This window comes from Ascaphus truei, chromosome 18 (genome assembly GCF_040206685.1).
Source record: "Ascaphus truei isolate aAscTru1 chromosome 18, aAscTru1.hap1, whole genome shotgun sequence".
Classification (NCBI taxonomy): Eukaryota; Metazoa; Chordata; class Amphibia; order Anura; family Ascaphidae; genus Ascaphus; species Ascaphus truei.
The window spans coordinates 20,447,358-20,473,842 of NC_134500.1; the positions used below are offsets into that span (position 1 = coordinate 20,447,358).

General features: G+C 41.8%; 1 protein-coding gene across 2 annotated transcripts; it reads left to right on the forward strand.

Moving 5' to 3' along the window:
* Positions 1-985: 985 nt before the first annotated feature.
* LOC142469015 (uncharacterized) lies at positions 986-17,133 on the forward strand. Of its 2 annotated transcripts, XM_075575817.1 has the most exons (9): positions 986-1,237; positions 3,045-3,138; positions 6,303-6,566; positions 6,790-7,218; positions 9,468-9,569; positions 9,658-9,682; positions 9,879-9,916; positions 13,910-14,091; positions 16,537-17,133. In XM_075575817.1, the coding sequence occupies exons 2-8, from the start codon at positions 3,063-3,065 to the stop codon at positions 14,074-14,076; spliced, it is 1,101 nt and encodes a 366-aa protein (XP_075431932.1). In that variant the 5' UTR covers positions 986-1,237; positions 3,045-3,062; the 3' UTR covers positions 14,077-14,091; positions 16,537-17,133. The 2 variants fall into 2 exon arrangements, with proteins under 2 accessions (XP_075431932.1, XP_075431933.1); XM_075575818.1 differs by lacking the exons at positions 986-1,237; positions 9,658-9,682; positions 16,537-17,133 and having other exon boundaries at positions 1,506-3,138; positions 13,910-13,990.
* Positions 17,134-26,485: the final 9,352 nt, after the last annotated feature.

Below are 26,485 nucleotides of genomic sequence, written 5' to 3' on the forward strand. Positions count from 1 at the left end.
TAGTAGGGACTTAGTCTAAGAGGCAGCCGGAGGAGACAGGGAGGCGTCGCGGAGGTGTGGCCGTGAGCGGTTCACCCTCATTGGCTGAACCGCTCACGTGATGCGGCCGTCGCCTGAAGAAAATAAAATCCCAGGTCTGTTCTCTGGTCTGCCGTCCTGCAGTTGCTGTCTGAGCCACCTGCCGCTTTGGGTATAATCACGGCCTTCCTCTCACTCCCTCACCTCCCCGCTCTCCCACCTTTCTCTCTATCTCCCTTCCTCCTTTCCCTCTCTTTCCCACTCCCTCACTCACTTCTCTCTCACTCCCTCTCTCCCTCTTCCCCTTCTGTCTCTCACTGCCCCCTTCTCTCTCTCTCACTGCCCCCTTCTCTCTCTCTTACTGCTCCCTTCTCTCTCTGTTACTGCTCCCTTCTCTCTCTCTCACTGCTCCCACCCCACTTGCCACACACAAATTGTAACCTACACACACACAATTCCAGCCCCCACACCACAATACCCATGTCATACTCCCCCCACACACAAAACCCTCCACACCACAATACCCACACAAATCCATCACATACCACAATACCCCCCACACCATGATACCCACATAATACCCTCCCACACCACTATACCCCCACCAGAGCTGGGGTTCTGCGGCAATTAGAGGGCCGGTGCTGCCTATTGAGCTGCAATATAGCCATATATAATATGCCACTTGGTATACACTGTGAATGGTGATAGAGATCTGTATACTGTACTAAGGATATTTTTGTGTTCCCTATTTTTATCTCATTTATTAGGATGTATATATTTTGTTTTGACTGTTCACTCATATTTTTTGTATGCAAATATAGTGTAACCCCAGGTAAGATGTTATGCAGTGACACAAGTACACTGCACGCTGCCTGCAATAGGCAACTACAACACCCAGCATTCTGTGCTGCACCAGGGAGCCACTTTTGGGGCAGGATGATGTGATTTGTGATGTAAGGAGCCTCAGCTAATGAGATTGGACACTGGAGAGGTGGATCTTAGAGAGATCTGGAAGAGTCCCTGGCAGGGCACGCTGGATCAGATCTGTGCGAGCCTGAGAGATCTCAGGACTGACCATTGATGACCAGGAGCCCAGCCACCAATCTGCCTGAAGTACTGGACACTGGCTAAAGGGAGAAGCCCAGCAGAGCATCAATTGAACAGCAGCAGGAGGCACGCGCACCGTCAGTGTGGATCCTCAATGGAAGCCAAGTAAAGGGTACTTAAGCGTTTGTGAAATACAGGCCAGCTACGTAGACACTCCAACAGTGTGCCGGCACTTTCACACAGGCCCTTATACCTAGGGTTGGGTGGTATTAGAGAGAGCGACATGGACAAACACACACAGCGTTTGGCGGGGAGTGTTTATGTTACTCAGTATTGTATGTGAATTGAATGATCCTCCAGTTGAGGATCATAAGGTTTATCTGGGTACATGAATACAAGTACCTCTGTGTTATAAACATTACTTTAGTCTGCCTGTCTGCCTTTGTCTGACCCACGGCCATGTGTGGAGGAGGACTTGGGCCCCTGCCAGCAGCGGTAGATGTTAGTCTGAGGTAAATTAGAGGGGTTACATTGGAGGCACGGTCAGACCTACTTGGCGATTTTTGCCCGGGAACGGCCTCAAACTTATCAGAACATTTGCCCTGTAGCAACCCCTGTCGAGTATATCTGACATTTCCTCACCATGAGGGCGGCCATTTTAAATGAGTGGTGTTCACTGAACGGTCTGGATTGTAACAAAGCATCGATCTGGTCCCAGACACAGCTGATGATGTAGCTATTAATGGGGTGCTGGGAGCCGTACCCCCATGGGGAGGGCCCAAATAAAAGGAAAAATATTGTGCTATAGTACTAAGACTGCATTTGGACTGTGCATGTGCGATGAAGATATTGATCCTACCCGGAGGGTAGCGGGGAGGGACAATGATATGTGGGACATTTCTATTTGTCATATCCCTTCCGCTGGCCCTAGCAACCCAGTTAACCACACTGTTGTAGATAAAGTGTGAGAGTTTTTAGCAAGAGGGGAAGGCCTTGGAAAAGCTCCTCAGTGAGATATACCTGGCTGTCCCTACGTCCTACACGGACACCCCCTATACCTCACCCGTTGCAATCATAATAGTCAGGGCTCGACAAATTAGAAAAAAGCCCTCGCCTGAAAAAAAAGGCACTCACCCCCCCAAAGAAAAAAAATGGTCTTATTGTAACCCTCTCCCTCTCTCACCCCCCCTCACTTTACCCGCTGGCGAGTCTTACCGGCAGCGGGGTGCTGCGGCGTCTCACGGAATTCTCCTGCGTCTCTCCCTCAAACTACAGTGTCTCCCCCTGCAACTCGCGTGAGAATGGCTGCTTTTTAAATATACATTAGAGTGTAAACTCTGTGGATTAGTGTTCTGTATCTATATACATTAGAGTGTAAGCTCTGTGGATTAGTGTTCTGTATCTATATACATTAGAGTGTAAGCTCTGTGCATTGGTGTTCTGTATCTATATACATTACAGTGTAAATTCTGTGGATTAGTATTCTGTATCTATATACATTAGAGTGTAAGCTCTGCGGATTATTGTTCTGTATCTACACATTAGAGTGTATGATCTGTGCCAATATATTTGTTTCTATACATTAGAGCAGTGATGGCAAACTCCAGTCCTCAAGGGCCACCAACAGGTCAGGTTTTCATGATATCCCTGATCCAGCACTCATAATGACTGAGCCACTGATTGAGCACCTGTGCTGAAGGGATATCCTGAAAACCTGACCTGTTGGTGGCCCTTGAGGACTGGAGTTGCCTACCTCTGCATTAGCGAGTAAAATCTGTACCTGTCACGGTTGGTGAGTACCAGCATGGTGCAGTATGATGTCAAGCGCAGTGCTATAGTAGCATCGTGTAAACATGTATAAATATGTCAAGAAAAAATAGGGAAGGAAGTGGTTAGTGACTGGGAGTATATCTTCTGCTACATTTGTGTGTCCCAAGGCTACTGTACTTCTTATTTGTGACATCTGTTAACTTTTGTAGACTGAAAGAAAGAGCAAGATGGGATATGTGCAAACGTTTCTTTTAAATACAACGGGGTTCTTGTTACTTTGTTTATTGTCAGTACCAGTCCCAGGTAAGTGTATTGCCATTAAGAAAATGGGTTTGTCTTTCTGATATTGTAATAATCACACCAGGGATTATTTATCAAAGTCTTCAAACTGCAAAATGGGGCAAAACTTCCCCAGGTCTCAAAGAAAATAAGCCCATAACTTTCTGGGGGATTTATTTCCTTTGATAAATCTGGCACGGTTATTTTGCAGCCAGGAGGCGTTGTGGGCGATGTATGAGATGTATGAAGATTTTTTTTTTTTTTTAAACGAATTGAAATAGGCATTGCGTCAAAAAAGTACATTTCGCACCTAAGATCATAAGTGGCATATTGTGTTATGTCATTGTTCACACGTATTGTATGGGGAGTCTGTTAGTCTGTTTTGTATCTGTTTGTATGGGGAGTGTCATGTTCATACATAATAATGCATTAAGAATCGTTTGTGTGTACTTCAATTTGTCTTTTACACCAAGAAAAAGTTGGCTGACAATGTTGATGCATTGATGATGCACAAAAGTGTCGTGTGCTTGTATTTTTTGAAAATACATCGTTTGTATAAGTGCGCCACTGACAACCTCCAAACTCTGCCTCTAATTCCATCCATTAGTGTCTTAGGGGTAGATCATTAGAAGATTGTTACATTTACATTACATTATTTATCATTTACATTTACATTATTTATCAAAATCTTCAAACTGCACAATGAAGCAAAACTGCCCCAGGTCTCAAAGAAAAGAAGCCCCGAACTTTCTGGGGGATTTATTATCGTCGATAAATCTGGATGGCTTTTTTGAAGCCAGCAGACTATGTGGGCGATGTATGAAGAATATTTTTTTTTGTTAAACTAATTTTAATAGGCATTTCTCCCCTAAAATCATAAATCGACATGTGTTGGTGTCATTTTTTTGTATGGTGTATGTCATGAAAATACATATTCAAGCAGAAATACTATATTTCCCCCTTTTTATTTTTTTTATGTAAATGATGTGACATTGTATAATTCTACATCCTTACCTAAGACTGCAATCGTTTAGTGCTCCCATTATAAATCTGTTGAAATCCTGGTTGTTTGCTTAACAAAATGTCCGTCTTCAAATGTTGTGCTGCAGTCTGTGAAATCCTGTAACTGATACAGTATGTAACATTATATTCCGAAGTGTTACACATTATTGTTAAAGCTTTCAGAATAATATAAAGTCTGTTTGGAACACAGCAACAGATCTGTTTGTGATACTTTGTTGCCAAAGGGCAGAGCTAAAATGTTTATTTATTTATAAAATATTTTACCAGGAAGTAATACATTGAGAGTTACCTCTCGTTTTCAAGTATGTCCTGGGCATAGCGTTAAGACAAATAATACATGTTTACAAATACAGTTACATAAGTGAACAAGGGTATACATTATATAAAAGACATTGCATGCACAGTTAAACAAAATATATATTATAGGCGAAAGTAAAAGTTACAGACCAGATTAAAATGTGAGACAGCTTTAGTTTTGAAAGAATTTAAACTGGGGGTGGATGTGAGAGTCTCCGGTAGGTTGTTCCACTTTGGGGTGCACGGTAAGAGAAGGAGGAACGGACGGATACTTTGTTGAGCCTTGGGACCACGAACAGTCTTTTGGAGTCTAATTTCAGATGTTAATTGCTGCATGTGGTAGGGGTGAGGAGCTTGTTCAGATAGACGGGTAGCTTGCTCAAAAGTATTTGAAGGCAAGACAGGAGAGATGAACTTTGCGCCTAGACAAATAAAATAAATAAAAATAAATAAAAGGGCAGAGGTCAAAAAGGTGTCAGAGCCTGTTTCAAAAGAGGAAGTGGATATGACTTTCTAAATGGTTGCTGTAGCAACCAAAGGATGATTGGTACATAAATGAATCATTAAAAATGGCATTAGGGGTAAAACAAAATAATGCAGACAACATTATCTAATACTAGAGAACGGATTTTTAAAAAAAAAAATCTTGAATTTGTCTTTTACACCAAGAAAATGATTACTGACAGTTTCTGATGCATTTGTGATGCACAAAAGTGGAGCGCACTTGTACTTTGTTTATATATCATTTGTATAGGTCCGCCAGCGACAACCTCCAAACGTCGCCTCTAACTCCACCCCTTAGTGACTTAGTTCTTACAAAACATTGAAATTGTTTGAATACATTGGCGCGCCAAGCTGCATTCATTTGTTACTATTCCGTGCGTCACTTTTATGACAAAATTGCTTTAAGCCACGATTTATACACAGACACCTATGGGTGCTATGGGGCAGATGTATCAAACTTGGAGCTAAATTAATGCAAATTGAGTCATTTCCATCTTGCGTCTCTTTGCTTCAATGTCTCACAAGGTCTTTGCTCCACGATTTGTGCAGTGTGAGTTTTGGGGAGTGAAAATAAGAGGAATTAGGGAGGAGTTACATGATGCACAGATTATAATGAGATGTATCACACTCTGCATCCCTGAGCGTCACTCTTTTTTTAATCTTGTATTTGTGTCGAAAGAAATCCGCCAGCTCTGAGGGGGCCGTACACTTTTCTGGCTAACAATTTGTGTCAAATGTAAAAATTACCTTCCTATATATGCTGCGAACACAAACTGAAAATGGAGAAATCCACCAAGTTCTCTGCGCACTCTTTAAATTAATACATCTATAGCTTTGTATCTACTGTTAGTATAGTTGCATGTCATTTCCCAGAATCCCTTGCTGCAGTGGAAGATGTATGCATAGAGACACAGAATGTAACTCCTCTATTGATACTCCCTATACCGATAGCTGATGCAGATGGCTTAAAAGTGAGAAACAGCCCCCCCTTACCCCACGCAATCTCCCAGCTGCAAGCTAGTGTAGTGTTCAGAAAAAAGCACTGAATATGATGGGATTTTTCTCCTTTAATAAATCTGATGCAGATTTATTTTTTTTTGCATTGGTTTTACCACACACACACACACACACACACACACACACACACACACACACACACACACACACACACACACACACACACACACACACACACACACACACACACACACACACACACACACACACACACACACACACACACACACACACACACAATTTTAATTTAATTTTCTGCTCCAGAACCCGCATTGATTTCAAATCGCTGGAGGCTTAACTTATTAAAAATACTAAAAGCATCAACTAACAAACCAATATTCTTCCAGGACTGGAGTATTTTCTCCTCCAGGAGGAAGAGATCTTGATCACGTGCAATGTTTCACATGGAAATAAAGAGCCCACTGTGTGGTATGAATATGGAACACAGGGTTCGTATCTCTCTGCAGTTAATACAAGTGATAACCAATTTACAGTTGCACGTGGTGGAGGAATATTTGCATGTAGAACACAAAACAGCAAACCCGAAAGCACAATACTTATTAAGGACTCGTGCAATTCCCACAACTTATTTATCATCGCACCAGAAATAGGTACGTGACATTTACTCTGCTACCTAATACTGAATATTGTCAGTAGAAAATCAGCCTGATTGTGCAGCTTTCCTGTGTCTGCTAAAGTTGATACAATAATAAGGATAATGTGAAGACAGTTATATATTTGTTTTATTAACAGGATTTATTATCTTAATTCAATAGTTTATGCCTGTTGTTCTTGGTTATTTCTAAGTCAACATTTCATTTTTTTTTTTTGCAGATGAAAGTGCAAGAAATACAGAAGTAAAAACTACAAATATTTCAAGAGAAGTAAATCAAAATGTCAATCTTTCCTGTCAATTCAATAGGGGCAGTTTACCCTTTGTTTTATATTGGATAGCTATCTATCCTGATGCTAAAAATCAGTGTTTATCTTCAGTGGAGTTAAACTCTCACACCTTTGCCTTTACCTATAATGAACATTGCTGTTCTACTGATACCATTCAAAAAAAGATTTATAATTGGAATTTATCATTGATCAATGATGCAACTCAAACACATTACTTGGGAATTAAACACATCACCCCGTCTGATAATGGGAGATACTTGTGTGTTATACGTACCCAGAAGTCAGGAAAAATCACCTGGGAAATTGCAAGTAACCTATCACTTCAAGTGAATGACACGAATGATACAACTCACACGGCAGGTAATTTATCTCTTTAGATTATTGAAGCCATATGCTTCTTTTAAATGTTTTAACAATAATCACATTTGCAGTTGAATTGAAGGAGTATCGGTACAAATGATATATCTCAAGTTAACAATGTTAGTGATTTAAGTAAGAATCCCCAAAGTATAGGGAATGAATGGCCAGGGAACGCCCTGTCCTGAGGCGATTATTACTATTATAGGCACATTTTTGTATTTTAATTTACAATACAAAAATGACCAATGCTCCCGTCTCCTCTTCCTAATGGCCCCCTCTCCTCACCAAAGCCCCACCTCCCCCCAGCATGTCTGGTCATCCGGTCCATTGAGTGAAGGTGTGGGCGGGAGGTTTGAGTCTGCAGCTGGAACCACAGAGTATGGACAATTCTACTTTGTTCCTCTCTGCAGTTGATTGAGCGAAGAAGTGGGGAGGGGTTGTTGTTATTATTATTATTATTAAAAATGATCTATAATCAATAAAGACTGTAATAGTAATAATCCCCTCAGAACAGGCATCACTGGACAACAAAGCCCCTGTCCAGACTTCTCCATCCAAAGCATCAAACATTTCAAAATGACATTTGTGATACAGATCATTATGATGAATGGCAGGAGACTTATAACAAGTCCGCTCATGTTTTCTACAAAGATTTATTTTTCCTTTTCTTTATTAAAGTATTTAAAAAAAAAAAATCTTAGATATTTTGTGCTAAGTAGGACAGGGACATACACAGTCTCAGCAAGCTCAAAACCCCAACCCCCTGCATTGTTTCTGACCAACATGTATACAACCAGAGAGAAAGGGGGCCCCGCTGCTAAATCCAATATGACAAATAATTTAGTATCTTACTATGTATTTTATCTATATTCTTTCTTCATAAATATGGGTCATTTAATTCAATACTTTGGCCAAAATATTTTAAGCTACAACCACGTCATGTAGACCCATTTCAGTTGGTCCTACACTCCCAATATTATACTGTCTCCTGCATTTCTTCCAATGCACAGAGAGAAGGGGAAAATGAATACTGCAGCCAAAAGGCATGGGGAATCCAACGCTCACTGCCACTGATTAACATGGGACTCACTTTACAACGGTTTCACTATCCAACGCTACTTCCAGAATGGGTTCCTTTGGATAACCGAGGACTGCCTGTACTAAATAATGTCATAGTGGATGTAGCATTGGGGCCATTTTGTCTCTTGTTGTAAGTAGGAAGGGCTCTTATAGCAGCCATAATCCCCAAAATTCAGAGACACATCTTTTTTTTTTGCCTTAGCTAATCCAGAGGGCTCCAAGATCCCCGCTCCCCCCCCATTGAATCAGAATGAATAAATGGGGTCCTCATAGCTTGAACTGCTGCGGTCAGATTCTGGAGACCTGCAGAGTCAACAACTATACACAGATCAATAAAATAAAAAGGATCAGCAGTGCTGCTCACAATGCTGATCACATTTCACGTATTTATGTCCTATTACAATCTCCTCCACTTGCAGTGAGGCCACACATATACAGTATTTGTATGTACAGTATATAAACAGATCCTTTATTACAGTATAATCTAATTACTACATTGGTTTAGTAAAGAAAAACAGTAACCCGTACAGGTGATGACTTTAATGAGGTTCCCACAGGTACAGGCAACTAAATATTCGAGGAAATAACTCATCGTGTTATAACGTTATCTAAAGCAGGGGTGCGCAAACTTTTCATTCTGCGACACACTGCTTGCTCTCGCTCCCTGCTCGCGCCCACCCCCTTCCCTGGGGTCCGGCATGGCAACGCGACATCATGTCCTTTGACGCCGGGGTACCATGGTGACGCGTTGCTGGAAGCCACCAGAGACCAGGTAAGGGAAATTACAGGGGCCTCATATGCGCTCCCCGGCATTAATTTAAATGCCTTGGGGAAAGAGCGAGGAGCCTCTGAAACCGCCGCCCCTCCCCCCCACAGAAAATCGCGTGCCCCATAATTTGCGCACCCTTTATCCTTAGCCTTGCTTCTTTCAGTATTAATTTTTTTTAATATATTTTCTGGTGTATCATTTATTTACAGTTTCAATGAAAATGTTGTTTTTTTTTTAATGTCTAAAAAAATAAGTACAATATTATGTGTACAAGAAGGTATAAATATGGTATGGAAATCCAGTGTTACTGCTATATGGCAGAATGAATAAATATAAAAAGTAATACCAATAAATGAACAGGAACAGACTGACTAAAACTTGCAATTTTCTTATATTACAGGGCATACTATACATTGCAGTTATATTGCCTACGGAGCTGTAGGAGGATTGGTTATTGTCGGTGGCATAATATTGCTGGTTGTATGTTGTATCAAGTCTAAAGGTTAGCTTATAAACTGAACATACATTGTGCACTAATCTTGCTGAAACCGCAGAATTCTAATAAGTGTTACAATTTCCACCCATTGTAGGAAAAAAGACGGAAACGCTTCACAGGTAATGTAAAGTTTCACACCATTCACGTACACATTTGCTGTATACTGTAGTTTGGTTTGTTTGGGAATTTATTCACTAAACTGGTGTAAAACTTAAAAGACTTCAAGCAACGTTCATGGGCACAAAAATAAGGTGTGTGTTTAAATTTAGCACCATTTAGTTAATTTGGCCTTTGACCTCTTTTCTTTTTTTATAGATACCCACAGGCTGTAGACACAGCAGAGAATGATGAATGTAAGTAAAAATCTGTAGTAATTCTTTACGCTTACATTGCAGAACAAGACCTGCAGTAGAGAGGCGCAAAACATTTGCACGAGGTCACAGAACCAGGCAAAACTTGGCTTTTATTAGTTGCAAAAAAGATTGCGGCGCATTCAGATCTCACAAGTTCAATTTTAATAAGAAAGTAAGGAGAGGATGGGGGGGAAGGGGGGAGAAAGGGGTGGATGGGGGAAGAGGGAAGGATGGTGGGAAAGTGGGGGGGGGGTGGGAAGGAGGAGGATGGGGGGAAGAGGAGGCAGGCAAGAGGTGGGAAGGGGGGAAAAGGGAGGGGAAGGAAAGAGAGAGGGGGGCAAAGACTATTTTTGAGTACCAATCGACTTAAATACCTATAAATAAAACACTTCTATATAAAACATATGGAGAGATACATGTGAACACACCTGAGAAATAAGCTAATTTGAATATGCAAAGTAATATTAAAATTATTTGAACTATCCTGTTTCTGAGCTCTGACTTGGCTGCGAAACAGTGAAACATGGGATTTCTGCCACATTTTTGGCTCTTTAAAGTTCTGCAACAAGCTTCACCAGGTATCAAATTTTGGAAATTGGTAAAAATGTCACAACTGCATTTTGGATAGTTTGGCACATCTCTACTGAAGAGCTTACCTTCGATGTGTGTACCTCTGCGCATATCAGGAAATATAATCAAATAAAACCAAATGTAATTATTATACAACAAGAGAACATTTTACAAGTCTGGTGATTTGTATGTGATGTCACCATAATACTAAGATTTTTATATAATGATACCGTGTTTAAGGAGCAATGCATGCAATATCCTACTAGTGTTTAAAAAAATACATCAGTTCTGTAGTATTAGATAATACTTACTACATATTTTTTTTTTAATTTAACTCAATGACATTTTTAATGAGTTTTAGTACACTGAGCATCCTTTCATTTTTAGAGCAGGTTTTTAGCCCACCTCAACAGCAGTGCAAGATATTTGTAACACTTTCCTGTTTGTGATGATTTGTTGCCAATATTCTCAGCAGTTTGTGCTGTATGATGTAACAATATATTATGTTACCTTAGTAATATAAGAATACATTGTAGCTGCTGAGTTACACTGACTGAAGGATTGATTGAAATTGAAAGGCGGCCATTTAGTGAACCCAGGGAAGCAGGAACTTTGCTGATCGATCACAGGAGAACGAATCGATCGGCAGCTTAGGTAATTCGTTTTCAATAAAGGTACTCAAAGGCTGCATATACTAAAATAATTTTTTTAAACTGCCTCTTTAAAAAAAAAAAAAAAATACAGAGACTTTTTGTTGAGCTTTTTCTATTAGAGATTAACAGGGTTAATGCCTGAGGTAAAGGTGATTTGTCCAAAGTCTCACGGGAGCTGACATTGGGATTTAAACTGGGTTTATCTGCTTTGAAGACAGTGACATTAGCAATAGATCGCGCCTTCTTCCTCACCAGGAGGAAATAATTTCTATCTGTCCTGTAAATAGACAGTAATTATTAATAATGCTAACCTCCTTATTGAATACCAATAAAGCATTCAAGGTATGCAACTATTAACATTTCTATTGTGTGATTATAAGACATTGAATTGTTTCTTAGTGCTGTATAATGGAAGGTTACGGTCAGTGACATAAACCCAACATAAACGGATAAAGTAACTGTGATGGGGTCTTTTCCCTGTCTGAAGGCTTTACAAGAAAAGCCTGTCCCTAGCTGTTGAGTTCAGGGCGGAGCTAATTAATCTCAGCATGAAGCAATTAACCAGTTTCCCCCGAGCTCATTAACAGACTTTAAAAGCCTGCTCTCTGATCCAGACACACAGACTGGACTGCTATATTTGGGTAAATACATTTACAGTTCAGTAAATTATACAGAAATAGTGGGAACAGAGAAAAAAATTGTTAGTACAACTCTTCACTACTTCATTCCAGTATTATTTGTTTATAAAACTGTATTTTTTGTCATTTGTGTTGTGACCCATTTTTTTAAAATAACGAAATCACATAAAATAACATTTAATAACCTTGAACTTTAAACTAATTGTAGTAACTTACCTAACATGTATTTTATCCTATCTAAGGGGCTTGGTCCCAGATGGCTGCTGCAGCGCCCGCCATAGCGATAAGAGCCGCCCCTCAATGGGGCCAGGCCCGCTGTGAGGGGGGGCCGCCGCGCTGCGCGGCGAGTTTTTCAGGGATACACAAAAATTGAGACTAGACCTAGCGACGGAGCTCTAGGCCACGTCCCCCGGCAGTTCAGCCAATGAGGGCGAACCTGCTGGGTGACGTCTTGGCCGCGCCCGTCTCTTCCCCCGTCACACCCCACCCCCCGGTCTTTCCCCCTGCAGCTCACTGCAGACCGTGGAATACGGCTGCACGTGCCGCCAGCCTCGCGGGCGTGAGTGCAGTGGGACCATAACCTTACTCAGGGTTCTGGTTATTGGTGTTTAATGGGGAATCTTTTTATATCCTTGTTTTTGATGGTGAAAGATATTTATGTTCGTAAAGTTGTGGCAAATAAAAGCCTGTTTTTTATTTTCTCTTCAAAACGTCTCCTGTTCTAGAAACTTCCGCACACATCTCCTGCAGTAACATAATGAGAGGGAGGGAATTCTGTTCTGTGGCTACATTTGTTATCAGCCAACAGTAGTTTCTCTTTGATATAAAGCTTACGCTACATTGTTGGTGTTTGGCCATATAAATCCTGAATGCAATGGTGCAGTCCCACTTATAAACAGATATTGGGGTTGCACTAAAGTGAAAGCACTCAGCCATGTAACGCATTCTCATTGGTGTTGCAACTCTGTAAATACCAGATCGTTTGAGGTGAACTTTGAGAAGCAACTTAATGTCACCGTCTTCCTTACACAAAATGTAATCATACTTAACATAATTATTTGCCTGTGTAAGTTAGCCCAACCTGACCAAGATAATTGACGTAAATAGGAAAAATTGGCTGGGGTGGGAGTGACCTGCCTGGGCAAATCCCTGTTGAGCACAGTCACACAACTGTGGGTAGACTGAGGAAATCAACCTCCACCCCATACATCAGATTGATTTTAAACCAACTGAAAAAAAGTATTTCAAAATACTTATGGATATCTCATTTTTTGTTGTTTCATCATTTAAGATTTGAATATTACTTGCCAATTTCAGGGGAAAATACCTAATCTGTAAAGAGCACAAATTTAATTATGATCAAATGTCCCATTTAAGCGGCATTAGAGAAAAAGTGGAGTAATTCTGGGGAAAATGAGCTACACCATACATATCAAAGAAAAAAGACACATTTCCTCTGTTGCTCTACTGCTAAAACGCTAACACAGGCCCTCATTCTCTCCTGCCTCGACTATTGTAACCTCCTGCTATCCGGCCTTCCTGCCTGTCACCGGTCTCCCATACAATCTATCCTAAATACTGCTGCTAGAATCACTTTACTCTCTCCTAGAGCTGTCTCAGCGTCTCACCTGTTGAAACCCCTCTCCTGGCTTCCTTTCAATTCCTGTATCAGAACCAACATTCTCCTCCTCACTTTTAAAGCTTTGCACTCTTCTTCCCTTCCTTACATCTCAGCCCTAATTTCTCGCTACACACCTGCCCGACTTTTGCGTTCTGCTCAAAGATATCTTCTCTCTACCCCTTTGTATCTAAAGCCCCCTCCCGTCTTAAACATTTCTCACTGACTGCCCCACACCTCTGGAATGCCCTTCCCCTCAATATCCGACTGGTGCCCTCTCTCTCCACTTTTAGAACCTTTATTAAAACACACCTTTTTAACGAAGCATATGAGTAGCTCCGCTGGCTGATACTATACATCTCATATGCACCCTCATGTCTCTGTAAGTGCCCGGAGCTGTAATTAGCGCGGTTCAGTTCAGAAGGATTCCCCGGGTTCCAATCTCGTAAAAAAAAAAAAACAGGAGGTATGTTAGGGTGGATTGATATTTAAAGCTATTGTTTGTTTTCCACAGGCATTCCCTATGCAGTAAGTGAAAGACCAGACTTGCAGCAAAGCCCAGACACATTGTACTCTAAACCCTGCGAGATCCGAGACGCAGAATATTCCGAAGTGCAATTCAAAGCAGCAGAAAGTGACGTGTGTGTGGCCTACTCTGTGGTGGACATCAAACGCCACTGAAGGAAGCCACAAATTGTAAGTGGAAATCATCCTATTTTGGGGCTTTATTATATTTTGTGCGTTCAGAGCACACCTCAGTATTGATCTGATAGCAATCCGTGTTACAGTTTCCAATATCACAGTGATAGGGGCCGGGTGTTACACTGAAAAGCTGGGGAGAAGAGTGTTGTACACAGGGAAAGGGCAGGGCCGGCGCAAGGGTTTCATGAGCCCTAGGCGAAACCCCAGTGCGATGCAAAATAATAATATAGCGCCAAAATACCAGCCAAAAAAGGAAAAATTATTTTAAAAAAAGATAATTTTTTTTATTTATAAGAGGAAAAAAATAATAATTATTATTAATGTGCCCATATGACCTTTGCGCCCTAGGCGTCTGCCTAGGTTCGCTTAATGGATGGGCCGTCCCTGGAAAGGGCAGCACTTGGGGACAGAGGCCTAGGTTCAATAGGCTGCAAAGGCATTTCTTACTGCTTGAGAGAGTTTAGCTTCGGTCAAATGAGTGGCATCTTGTCCAGCGCAGGAAGCTGCTTTGCCAGCATATTGAATAAGGGCCTGAGATGGAGGAATTAGCTTATTCACCTCAATGTAGCCCTACCCTTTCAATATTAATTTGCCATGAGAGTAACAGATACTTGGGTACATTCATTAAAGTTATATTGTTATTATAATTTGTTCATTTGATGTAGCGCTGCAGAGGCGTTTGAATGAAAACAGTATTAGTTAGCAATATTTCCATCCCACACATTAAACCTTTATTCTCAGATCCACAAAGCTCCAGTAAAGGAGCAGTTCCCCTGCTTATTTATTCCCCCCCCCCCTATTCTATAGCAGGGGTGGCCAACTCCAGTCCTCAAGGGCCACCAACAGGTCAGGTTTTCAGGATATTCCTGCTTCAGCACTGGTGGCTCAATCAGTGGCTCAGTTAAAGACTCCTGATTGAGCCACTGATTGAGCTACCTGTGCTGAAGCAGGGATATCCTGAAAACCTGTTAGTAGCTCTTGAGGACTGGAGTTAGCCACCCTGGTTCTACATGGATGGGAAGCAGGGTTCTCCTGAGCTGAATCCCTAATTCTTGAAGTACTTGCCGGAGAAGGAGCTGCCGGTAGCATCCCCTCCAGGGGAAGCAAAATGGCGGTTAACACCTCCTGCGTTATGCCATCTGTCGCGGATTCCTTTTGGCCCACTTAATGCAGGGATTTAAATACCAGGAAGTAACCAGAAGCACCTTTTTCGTGTGTGTGTGTGTGTATACTGGGACCAGGTGGCCCCCCCAAGCTGAATTTAACACGGCCCCCTGCTTCCCAAATATGTGTAAAAATAAAAAGGGGGGAAGTGGTTTGCTCCTTTAAGTCAGGGCTCATAATGTGACTTTACCTAAATCATGACTTACTCACGCCTCTAGCCGGTCCCCTTCCCCCCTCCCCCTCCCCCCCCGAGATCCCAATAAACACACCACACAACTTCTTGGGAGGAAACAATGGTCACCGCTTTATTATAATACAACCTTTTATCACAACATGATAAACATAGCAATTAACCACACAAGGGACCCAGCTCCATTTCCATTATCCAAGAACCCGAGGAATACCCTCAGCTTGTGCCCACATCGCCACTTGCCGCCCAGGCTGCATGGCACAAAACACATCATATGGAAGACACCGCCTTCCCCAAACTTCCAGTTACGAGGTCTGACACCTCACCACCAAGAGCCAATACTGACAGAGTCCCTGTGTTACACTACTCCTGCCATAACCTTCCTAATCTGTGATGTTTTCAATGAACCAAAGCTCCAACCCTTACCAAACTTATGCATAAAACAGGTTAGAACCCAACCCTCCTCCTTAAATTACCCTCATCCCTAACCTGACCCCACAGCTCTTGAACGAATGTTATGTTCACTGAGTCTACATGGTAGCCTATGCAAAAATAACAACCGTTCTGCATCTCATGTTTATTTAAAGTAGGCCTAATTGTGGTGTTACACCCATCCCGATACTGTGCAAGCCCCATTTCATGGTCTGTATGTGAGTAACACCAAGTTTAACTAATGTCACGTTAATGCCCTGCATTATCCTTAACAGGCTTTAGTCGATATGTGATGTTATATTAACGCCTCACTTGCATATCATTGGGGGAGAAGGAGTGGCTCAGTTAGTAACAACACTGACTGACACTGAGTGTGAAGCAGGGGAACCTGGTTCAATTCCTGGTGTCAGCTCCTTGTGACCTTATGGCAAGTCACCTTATCTCCCTGTGCCTCAGGCACCAAAAACATAGATTGTAAGCTCTCTGTAGTAGGGACCTGTGCCTACACAAATGTCTCTGTAAAGTGCTACGTAAAACTAGCAGCGCAGAACATGCTATTATTATTATCACTAACGGCCGTTATAGTTACGTTTAATAAACCACAACCCTTTATCTTATTCCATTGTAACCTTCACACTGTTTTGTACTTGCAGCGAAATAAATAGTACTGGATATTTGAAGAACAACAACACACTTATACTCTTCCATGGAGAATTAAAGTTTATGAAGCATTCTACCGTTCTGGTTCCACAATAAATGAAAAGAACATATTTTCGTACTGTACGATAAAAACAACTCAACCAAAAAGTCATTTTTCTTCTACGTATAAAAGTCATTGATCAATAATAGCAGAGATAAAGATGTAGCAAAGGTTATTGCAAAGGTTTTATGTTGGGATAATTTGTGATATGTTATCTTGTGTCCATTGGACCCTATGGAAACTGATTATTCAGCGTTATAATGCAATACTTTGCATTACCAGCGGGGCCAATAACCTTGGCTACACCAGTATAGATCATCGTTTTAATATAACATTTTATTCGAAAGGATGTTATTGTTTGTTGGTGTATAATGCAAGTGGAAATGATGATGAAATGGTAATAAGAATATTACAATAAATGATCTCTGGTCTGTGTCAGAATGAAATAATTTATTATGATTTCCACATAATCCAGTGCAAGGTAGGATTTATTAAAAAATAACATATGAAAGCAGCAGCCAAAGTGGTTTAATAAAGTGTTGCTATACTGTATGTATATCTTTATTTGCATAGCACCATCCACGTACATATTGCTTTAGAGAAGTAATGCACGTGGAACCCTCCTTGCCCGGCTCCTAAGGACTTTAGATCAGATATCTATTTACATGGCTGTGCTCAGCCTTTGTTACCTTTTCAGGGTGCTGTTTTCATGCAGGTTGAGCATTGATAGTGTAATGATGGGCGCCATGAACTTTGTTCATACAAACAGGAGCTTTATTTACCGGCATAGATAAGTGCTCACATCCAGGGCTGCCGTCAGGGAGGTGGGGGGGGGGGGGGGGGGGGGGAACTGGGATAACTGTCCCGGGCATGGCAGCTGTGGTGGGCCTGGTCGGCCTGACCAGAGGTTGGGCCCAACATCTGCGTCTGCCTGTCAGGCCTCAGCTCTCTCCCCTGCAGCGGGATAAGCCTCCAGTGTAAGCCTCTGTGGAAACTATTTTGACCGGAGTCAACAGGCACAACACAATACAAAGCTACAGCACAAACTCGCCAACACTTGGTTTATAGGGGGAATCCCAGCTTGTTAGGTCCTTGGTGCCACTTCAAGAAGCTTACCCAGATTATCTTTCACTGTCCGCAGGATCCTGGTACCTCAGTACTGGCAGGGATGCTATTCGCAAGCTAGCAACTTTGAATGTCCCGCTTGTATATCTGACTGAGCCTTGTTCTCTGTGTCTCCGGCTCAAACTTCGGATGACACCTGTTACATTAGGACCAGAATAGATTGTGGAGCTGAAAACTGCTGCTCTTTACATAGTTTCCCCATCTCCATAGGAAAGCATGGAAGATGGGGCGCCAATCAGCGCACGGATGCGGGCCTATCACAGAACGAGAGCTCGTCTGTGATGGGCCAATCTGGGCCAGGGGCAGTGACAGTGTTTCAAAGACACCTCATGGGGCAGGCTTAAGGGGAGGGGAATTTCAAACTGGCTAATGAGAATTGTTCAGAAGGGGAACATACCCAGCAACGGTTCTCAGAGACAGCCCCAATATCTCCCGCAGTGATAGGTGCCTTTGAGTCTGGGTCGAACAAATGCTCTGTTCTTTGGAATCATTGTTTAGCAGACGAAAGTCAGCACTCAACAATGCCCCACTCAACCATGTCTGGACCACTTCACCTCTCTATGTTTGATTAGCCATATTCTATTTGTAAGCAGGTGGGCAAAGTGAATTACAAGCCTGCATGCAAGAGGGGACAGTAAATGCTAACATCACACAACATAAAAAAACAGTCCCACACATACTTAATGTACAAGTCGGCCATTGTGGCCCCATGAGATGGGTGCTTTATGATTGGCAGTTTATCCCTTCTTGACTGCTAGAATCAATGGCTTGGTTTAACCTTTATTATGTCCGTTCTGGACTCATGCACTCTCCCCAGGCAAAGTCACACCCTAAGCCATCCCATCTCCTCAGAGAAGGTAGCATCGCTCCTGAAGTCCCTCAAACTCCCAAAGGCCCCTGGCCTAGATGGGTTTACAAATAAATACTACAAAATTCTCCCCACAATTTTGATCCCACAACTAACTAAGCTCTTCAGTCATATACTAGAATCCATGTTGGCAGCTCACATCATAAAAACGTTACACAAAAAATCCCACGGAATACTCTAGTTACAGGTCGAAATGCCTTATTAACACACACCTCAAGATTTTTGGTGACAAGGCTCAACACATATCTTCCACAGCTAGTCCACCCAGATCAGGTGGGCTTCCTTGCTAGACAGGAAAACAATCAATTGCACACACGTAACAAAATCCAGCGGACTTCCGCCCATGCTCCTCTTCCTGGATGCTGCAAAAGTCCTTCGATGGGGTGGACTTCCAATTCATGTTTAGCACACTACAGGCAGTTGGCTTATCAGGAAAATGTAGAAAGGGAGTCTTGGCTCTGTACAAAGGCCACATGCTGCATGGGCATTCTCTCGAATCCATTCATGATACGCAATGGCACTAGACAGGGTTGTCCCCCGTTCCATCTGCTGTTCGCTCTGGTCATGGAGCCTCTGGCATGTTTAAAATGGGACCACCCCAATATCCACGGAATACCTGTATTCTCATCAAAACACACAATTTCGTTATTCGAGGATGATATATTCCTCACACCGACTAAACCAATGATATCACTGCCAAACTTATTTTACACAATGACTAACTATGGAGAGGTGTCAGGTTATAGGTCTCCCAACCACCACCAAGAAACTTATATCCATAAATTTCGACCTGCATTTGAAAAACAATCCAATACCTGGATATGAACCTAACAAACCACTTACCTCTCTGTACCAGGCTAAATGCCCAAAGTTAATCCAAGCCTTAAGAAAAGATTTGAACTCTTGGGACAAATATTGTGTCTCATGGCTAGGCAAAGTGTGCTTTATAAAGATGAACTTGAATTCTGCCTAGAATCATGTACCTTTTCCGGCTCCTTCCCATCCAAATTCTTTATACAGACATCAGAGCATTACAGATAGCCATCTCCAAATTTGTATGGAACAACAAAAATCAGAGGATAGGCCGGGCTATGCTATCTCTCCGACGTGACTTTGGAGGGGTCAGTCTCCCTGATTGACTATAGTACCATTATGCTTTGCGATATAGTCAATAGTGCAGTGGCAGTCTTGCCATAAATCGAGGATCTGGGTAGATACCGAGGGCGATTTGGTATCCTCCCAGGACATTAGGTCTTTGTTGTGGCTACTCAAAGTACATAGGAACCCTTTATTGCACCTATGGGACACATTTTATGTTAAACCCAATCTAACAGCTCAAAATTCATGCATCTTAGTGATTTCGGGGCCTGGCAGGCAGCGGATATAACAAAAATAAAGGACACAGTATCATGGAACAAATTAATCCCATTTAAGACGCTCAAAGAAAGGAGAATTTGCCAGACAGGGAGAGTTTCAGATATAGGCAAGTGGCCCATTTTGTATCCAAAAACTTTCCATTGTTCCGGCACCCTCCTCAACCTTCTTTCAGAGCGTATGCGAGGACGGAGCGGGCTGTGGTGGCCTGATATCATCAAAATACCAAATAGAAACCCCAAAAGAGAAACAAAGAGCAGGTGTATGCACCAGTGGCAGGGTGACCTGGGTGCCTCTTGGAAATGGAGGACTGGTTGGACATCTGGGAAGACGCAGCCACAAGCTCCATATGCGGTGTCGCTAAAGAACGCACATACAAAATCCTCCACAGATGGTACCTGTAACAGGGGACTGATCCCTGTTCAAAAATGTGCCTCTAATCCAGCAGCGTGGTGGTTAACTGCTGGTAGTCAATTAACCAACACCACCTGGCTGATTAGAGGTTTCTTAGAAAAGCCTGCCTTTGAGACAGGAAGTGAGACTCCTGAGCACACATGTGAGCTGAACAAGGAGACAGACAGAGGAGAGGTTCCTGAGTCTCACAGATGAGACTGGCAGAGGGAACACAGACGTCTTGAGCCTGCCAAAAGAGACTGCACGCTGCCAGCAAGACAAGGGGAAAGTACTTCTAAACCTGGATCCTGACATTGCCTTATCGCACAAAGGTGTGGACACCAGGAGAACAAAGAAGTCTACCCCTACAAGAGACAGATAAGACTTTTCTTATAAGACTGTTATCTATGTATTTATATATATATATATATATATATATATATATATATGCAAATGTAAATACAACTGTATGCTCATCTGCATGTCTTAGGCACGTCTGCAACCCCGCCTTTCCCCATTATCACCCAGCACACAGCACTTCCACTGCAGCAAGGGATTCTGGGAAATGACATGCAAATGAGCACACAGTGGAACCATGTTAAAAATAGTTTTCGAAGCAAAAAGTGGCACTGTGTGCTCATTTGCATGTCATTTTCCAGAATCCCTTGCTGCAGTTGAAGTGCTGTGTGCTGGGTGATAATGGGGAAAGGCGGGGTTACAGACCTGCCTAAGACATGCAGATGAGCATACAGTTGTATTTACATTTGCATATATATATATATAAAAATACATAGATAACAGTCTTATAAGAAAAGTCTTATCTGTCTCTTGTAGTGGTACTAGGTGGCCAGTAGATTTTTGTGTTCGGCGAGCAGATTTTTGGGTGATTTGTCGACCACTATATATATATATATATATATATAATATATATACAGCTCAACCCCGTATTAGCGCGATCCGCTATAACGCGGATTCGCTTATAACGCGGTTTGAGCGTAGACCCCGAATTTAAAAAAAAAAGTTTTTTTTTTGGCACACACACTGCACACACTCACTGCACACTGCATACATTCACAGCACGCTGCATACACTCACAGCACACTGCACACACACACACTAACACACTGACACACACACAGTCTCACACAGTCAAATACACACACACACACACACACACACACACACACACACACACACACACACACACACACACACACACACACACACACACACACACACACACACACACACACACAGAGACACACTGTCTCTTTAAGGGAGCTTGCTCTTGCAAGACGGAAGCAGAAGCAGGAAGCAGAGACAGGGAGAAGAGCTGCCAGATGCCGGGTAAGTGCTGTGTGCTGTTGCCGCTGCCCCACCGGGTTTGGGAACGCTGGGAGAGTTCTCAGCTTTCCTCCTCCGGCGGACACAGTACCACCACAAAAAAAACCCTGTTTATAACGCGGTGGTCACGGGTGGCCCCCGAGGACCGCGCTATAACGGGGTTAAGCTGTATATATATATATATATATATATATATATAAATAAATGTCCCTATGATTTGGGCCGGTGAATCGTAACCACGCAGTTAAAGAGAGCTGGACTACAAGTGTACAGTATATATACTCCAAAGTGGAGCGGATTTTGTTTGCTGATTTACATGTTTGCTGTGTTTAAAGTGACAGTCGCAATAAAGCTTTATTTTAATTTCACCTTAAAACAGTCTCCATTGCGTACCTCTGAACATGTCTCTTACAGTACCTTACTCCAGTACGCATTCACAGATTGTACCAGGAAAGCCATTGTTTCAGGGCATGCGGGCATTTGGGCAAGTTCAAATATATATGGGTTGAGTGTCTCAAAATAATGGTAATGTGGATATTTTAATTAATTTCGGGAATACTGGGAATCACGGTGTGCCCAGACCCATGGACGGCACTTCTTAACAGGTCCAATCATGCACTCCCCCACAAGACATACAAATTGATAAGGCACAAAGTCACAGCCGCACGCTGCTGTGTGCTGCGCTCAGTAGAAACAATGAGGTGCCCCAAGTCTTGATAGTCAATAATAAAATCTGGCATGGGAAGTCCATGGAGAAGCTCACAAGCTTTCCAACAGATAGCTGCCCGAGTTATACCAGAATCTGGGACCCCTGGATTCGATTTTTCCATGATCCGCCAATAGATAGGGACACAGCCTTAGCATAAGGTTGGGCGTCACCAGCTATAGCAATGTGACATTAATCATGACACCAACCACCCCAAAACATCAGCTTAGGCAAAAGCGAGAACCTGCCCCCATCCATACTACCCACAACGAAACGTGACAAACAATGTATGTACACCCACAATGTAACACAATGCAAATTATTAACACACTTTTGGACAGTTGTATCAGAACGCAACAAATAAAATGTGTCAGTATGCGACAGTTTATTCCCATGTTTATCTCCCCCTGTATTCCCTTCACCGTACAATGTATGGTTAAATGTTTGCATTACAATTGGGCTGTATTCCCCCTATTTCTTTATTCTGCACTCCATCTCAAAATAATTTTCTTTTTTGAGTATAAATGAATAGGTTAAAAAAAATGAACATGGGAGAAGACCTAAATGTACACGCAGTTTCCAGAGAAAACAAGATAGTATCTAGAATTTTGCGTTTCTGTTTTAAGAGTTAGAAACATTTAGGAAGTTGATACAAATGACTCAATAAGGAGCAGATGTGCGTTTCACAAGATCCCATTCTACCTTCTGCATTCTGTGGCACTGTAGTTAGTTATTGTTATTTTTCATGAAACAATCCTACTTTTGAATGCATCATATCCTTGTTTTGCCATCCTTTCAATGCCTCGATTAAATGTGCTGTGAAGTAGACTTACCCGTGCTGGAGAAGATTTTAGTGCTTTTCATTGGAATGGAGCTGATCTCTTCTCCAGCACTGGGAATCCACTCCACTGCATATTGAATATGGATATACAGTATGGTGCAGTGAGTCTATGTAGTGACTGTAATGGATTATTGGTAGAGACAGAATAAAATCTTGATGTCTGATGGTTTTTAAAAAAAAATCATAAAATATGACTATTTACAATATTTTTTTAAGCCTTGGAATTTTCATTAACTTCAGTGACTTTGAGGGAGGGGAGTAATTGTTCTCTGCATCCTAATTAGATTCATTCACATCCCGTCCATATCATACAACTAACGAGGAGAGTTTATAGATACTGCACACAAGATACAGCCAGGGCTCTAGGGTCCTGGCCAGTCGATGCTGAAAGTTTGGACAACACAAAGGTCGGGCCCAACTTCCATGTTTGGCTGCTGGGGCCTCCGTGTGCTGCAGGCTCTCTCTCGCAAAACTCCCTCCCTGGTGGCACCTAATCGGCGTCAGCCAGCTCTTCCCCGTCGGTGTCCCTGGCAGCATGAGTTTTACACTTGTTGGTTCTTTGATATGGAGGGGATGTGAATTTATCAAATTCTATGGCATTGGTGGGAAACAGGCTGCATGTGACCCTCAGGGGCTTCGCCTATGGGCTCCCAACCTTTGGCCAACCCAGCAAAAAACTCTCCCTTTCTCATCAGTGTGGAGGCAGCAGAGATGTTGCTTCGTAGCTTCTCCCCACTCCCTGAGCAACTTAATAAAACTATGAGAAAGTAGATTGATGTATACTACTCTGTCCACACTCCTCTCCTGCGCTAATCACTACAGCAGTTCCACGTTTAAGAAGAGGAGTGCCATAGTATTCACTGTGCACCACATATATATGCAGTAATGTGCGACCCTTTTGAGGGCTCATGGAACCACTTTGTGATGGTAGGGGCAATGCTCGGGAGTGGGAGTGCTTTATTGCCATAATTTAGTGTTTGGTAGTAGCGATGAAATTCTACAAATTTCTTTTTCTGTTTACTGTTTCCTCACTCCTTTGTGAGCATTTCTGTTCTCTACAACATCTCCACTCCCCACAGCACCATTATTTATACACCTCTCTCCCAACAACTTCTTTACCCCTCAATAAAAAACACCCACACAAATCCTCTATTCACACCCTCTACCTTCCTTCCTGCTGCTGGGGATCTCCCATAAGCCTGAAGCCAGACATACAAACCTGATCTCACTCATGCCTCCCTGCCACCTCTTCCCCTGTAAATGGTGTTAACCGTTTCATTTAACACTGACCTTCCTTAAATTTTACCCCACAAATCAAGCATCCCAATAGCCTGCACTCATGGCTAATGTCCCACACTCAGTCACTCCTACCACTCATTGTGACCAAGCACTGCCATCTACAGCACTTACTCCCTCACCTGTTGTCTCTGTAAGTTTCCCATTAAACCTCTTAGATTGTAAGCTCTTCGGGGCAGGGATTTCCTTTCCTATTGTCTGATTTTGCTGCACTTATTGTATAATTATAATTCCCTGTACTGTATTCTTTGAGAAGCGCTGAGTACACTTTGGGCGCTATATAAATAAAGACATACAATACAATACAACCATTTTGCTAGGGCCATGTGTGAGTTCTCATGTTAATTTTTTTTTTCATCTGACATTTTTTGATTGATTTTTCAAAGGGAATTGCACAAACAATATCACAGTTATAGGAGATTGGGGGTTACAGAAATAAAAAAGGAGGGGTGAGGGAGGGAAAGTTGGAACAGCAATACAGAGCTTAGACATATACTCTCTTATTCAAATGGTTTATGCATGGGAAGACATCCAGATTACCCAGAGCCCTGGGACTAACACCCATCTGAGTTCGACATACCTCATCCCCTGACCTCAAATACAGATAGCAGGACCAGATGGATATGATTACAGGCACAGCGAGCCTACGTCCACATGTGGGCTACCTGTGTGGGAGATGCATGGTGAAGATAGGCTTGAAATCATCCTAAATATTCATTATGCTATATTCTCTAAATACATATATATTCAGCATGAAACTAGTTAATTTCGTTTCCAGTTACAATTTATATTGGAAAATGATTAACTGACTCTGCAATGATAAGAAGCTAAATCAGTCTGGTGTAGAAATGTTTGTCTGTTTATTTGCAAGAGTTTGAATTCAAAGATTAATTAAATAGGGTTAGTTAGTAAAAGAGAATACAATAGAGTTAGGTTTTAAAAGATTAAGAACACAGGATTAACTATAGTTACTTAGTGACAGGACAAAGAGGTTCTTCTACATCAAAGTAAACTAAGGAATTTTGGTTTAAACTTTGATGATTGACTAAGAACATTTTTAGCTCAGTGAGAAAAACATGTACTGAGAGAAATATATAAAGATTGCATTTGAATCTATAGAATTCAGAATCATTGAACATCACCAAGCTAAGAACACTAAGCTAACGATTCTCCACTCTATAAGTAAATTCTATATGCCTGAATGATGAAGAACAACTGAAATGTTTGCGGTAACAGATGTTTTCTATTGCCTCTGATTACATCGAGGAAAGAACCGTGCCGTGGACTATTTGATATATATTGAAAGGTGGGACATTCATTTGCACCCATTTAATTAAGAAAGTCTTCATTTGGTGAACCAGCAAGACTAATCTTTACAGGGGAGCCAGATTTTCTTGAACATATGGCAGGTGTTCAGGAAACGGGTCAATTTCTCCATCTGACAGCTGAACCATACTTTGTTCCTTATATTGTGAATTGTTGGTATTTTATTTTGTTTCTATAGACTCGCTATTAAACATCTGGTTGCGGTGGCGATATGTGAGATCAATATATTTTCAGCTCTTGAAAGGCCCTGGAGTGACCAGCTTAAAAAGGAATAACCAGGGGTCCATGGGGATATCCATATTCAGAATCTGCTGGAGCTCTCATGTTCATTTTGAATGTTTAGTATCCCACTGATTCTTTATATTTTAAATGGTGCATTTAATATAAATACTTCTCTTATACCTGTTAATGACAATAACAATGCTTGTAAAAAAAAAAATCAGCCAGGCAAAATATAAATGTAGTGATACTTCTAAAAATAGCAATTCTTAGTATTCAGGGTAAAAGCAGAAGCAGAATTGTAGAGATTTCGACATTTTCCCCCTGAAGTTGTTTCTCTCTTTTTTTTTTTTTTTAAAGAAAAATGTCTCAAAGACAGCAATCTTTGCAAAATAAATTCACCAAGCATT

Excerpts from the sequence above, each read along its gene's own strand:
- LOC142469015 (XM_075575817.1), top strand. The coding sequence starts at position 3,063 with ATGGGATATGTGCAAACGTTTCTTTTAAATACAACGGGGTTCTTGTTA. Across the intron at positions 6,567-6,789 it reads TATCATCGCACCAGAAATAG|ATGAAAGTGCAAGAAATACA; the intron begins GTACGTGACATT and ends TTTTTTTTGCAG. Across the intron at positions 7,219-9,467 it reads TGATACAACTCACACGGCAG|GGCATACTATACATTGCAGT; the intron begins GTAATTTATCTC and ends CTTATATTACAG.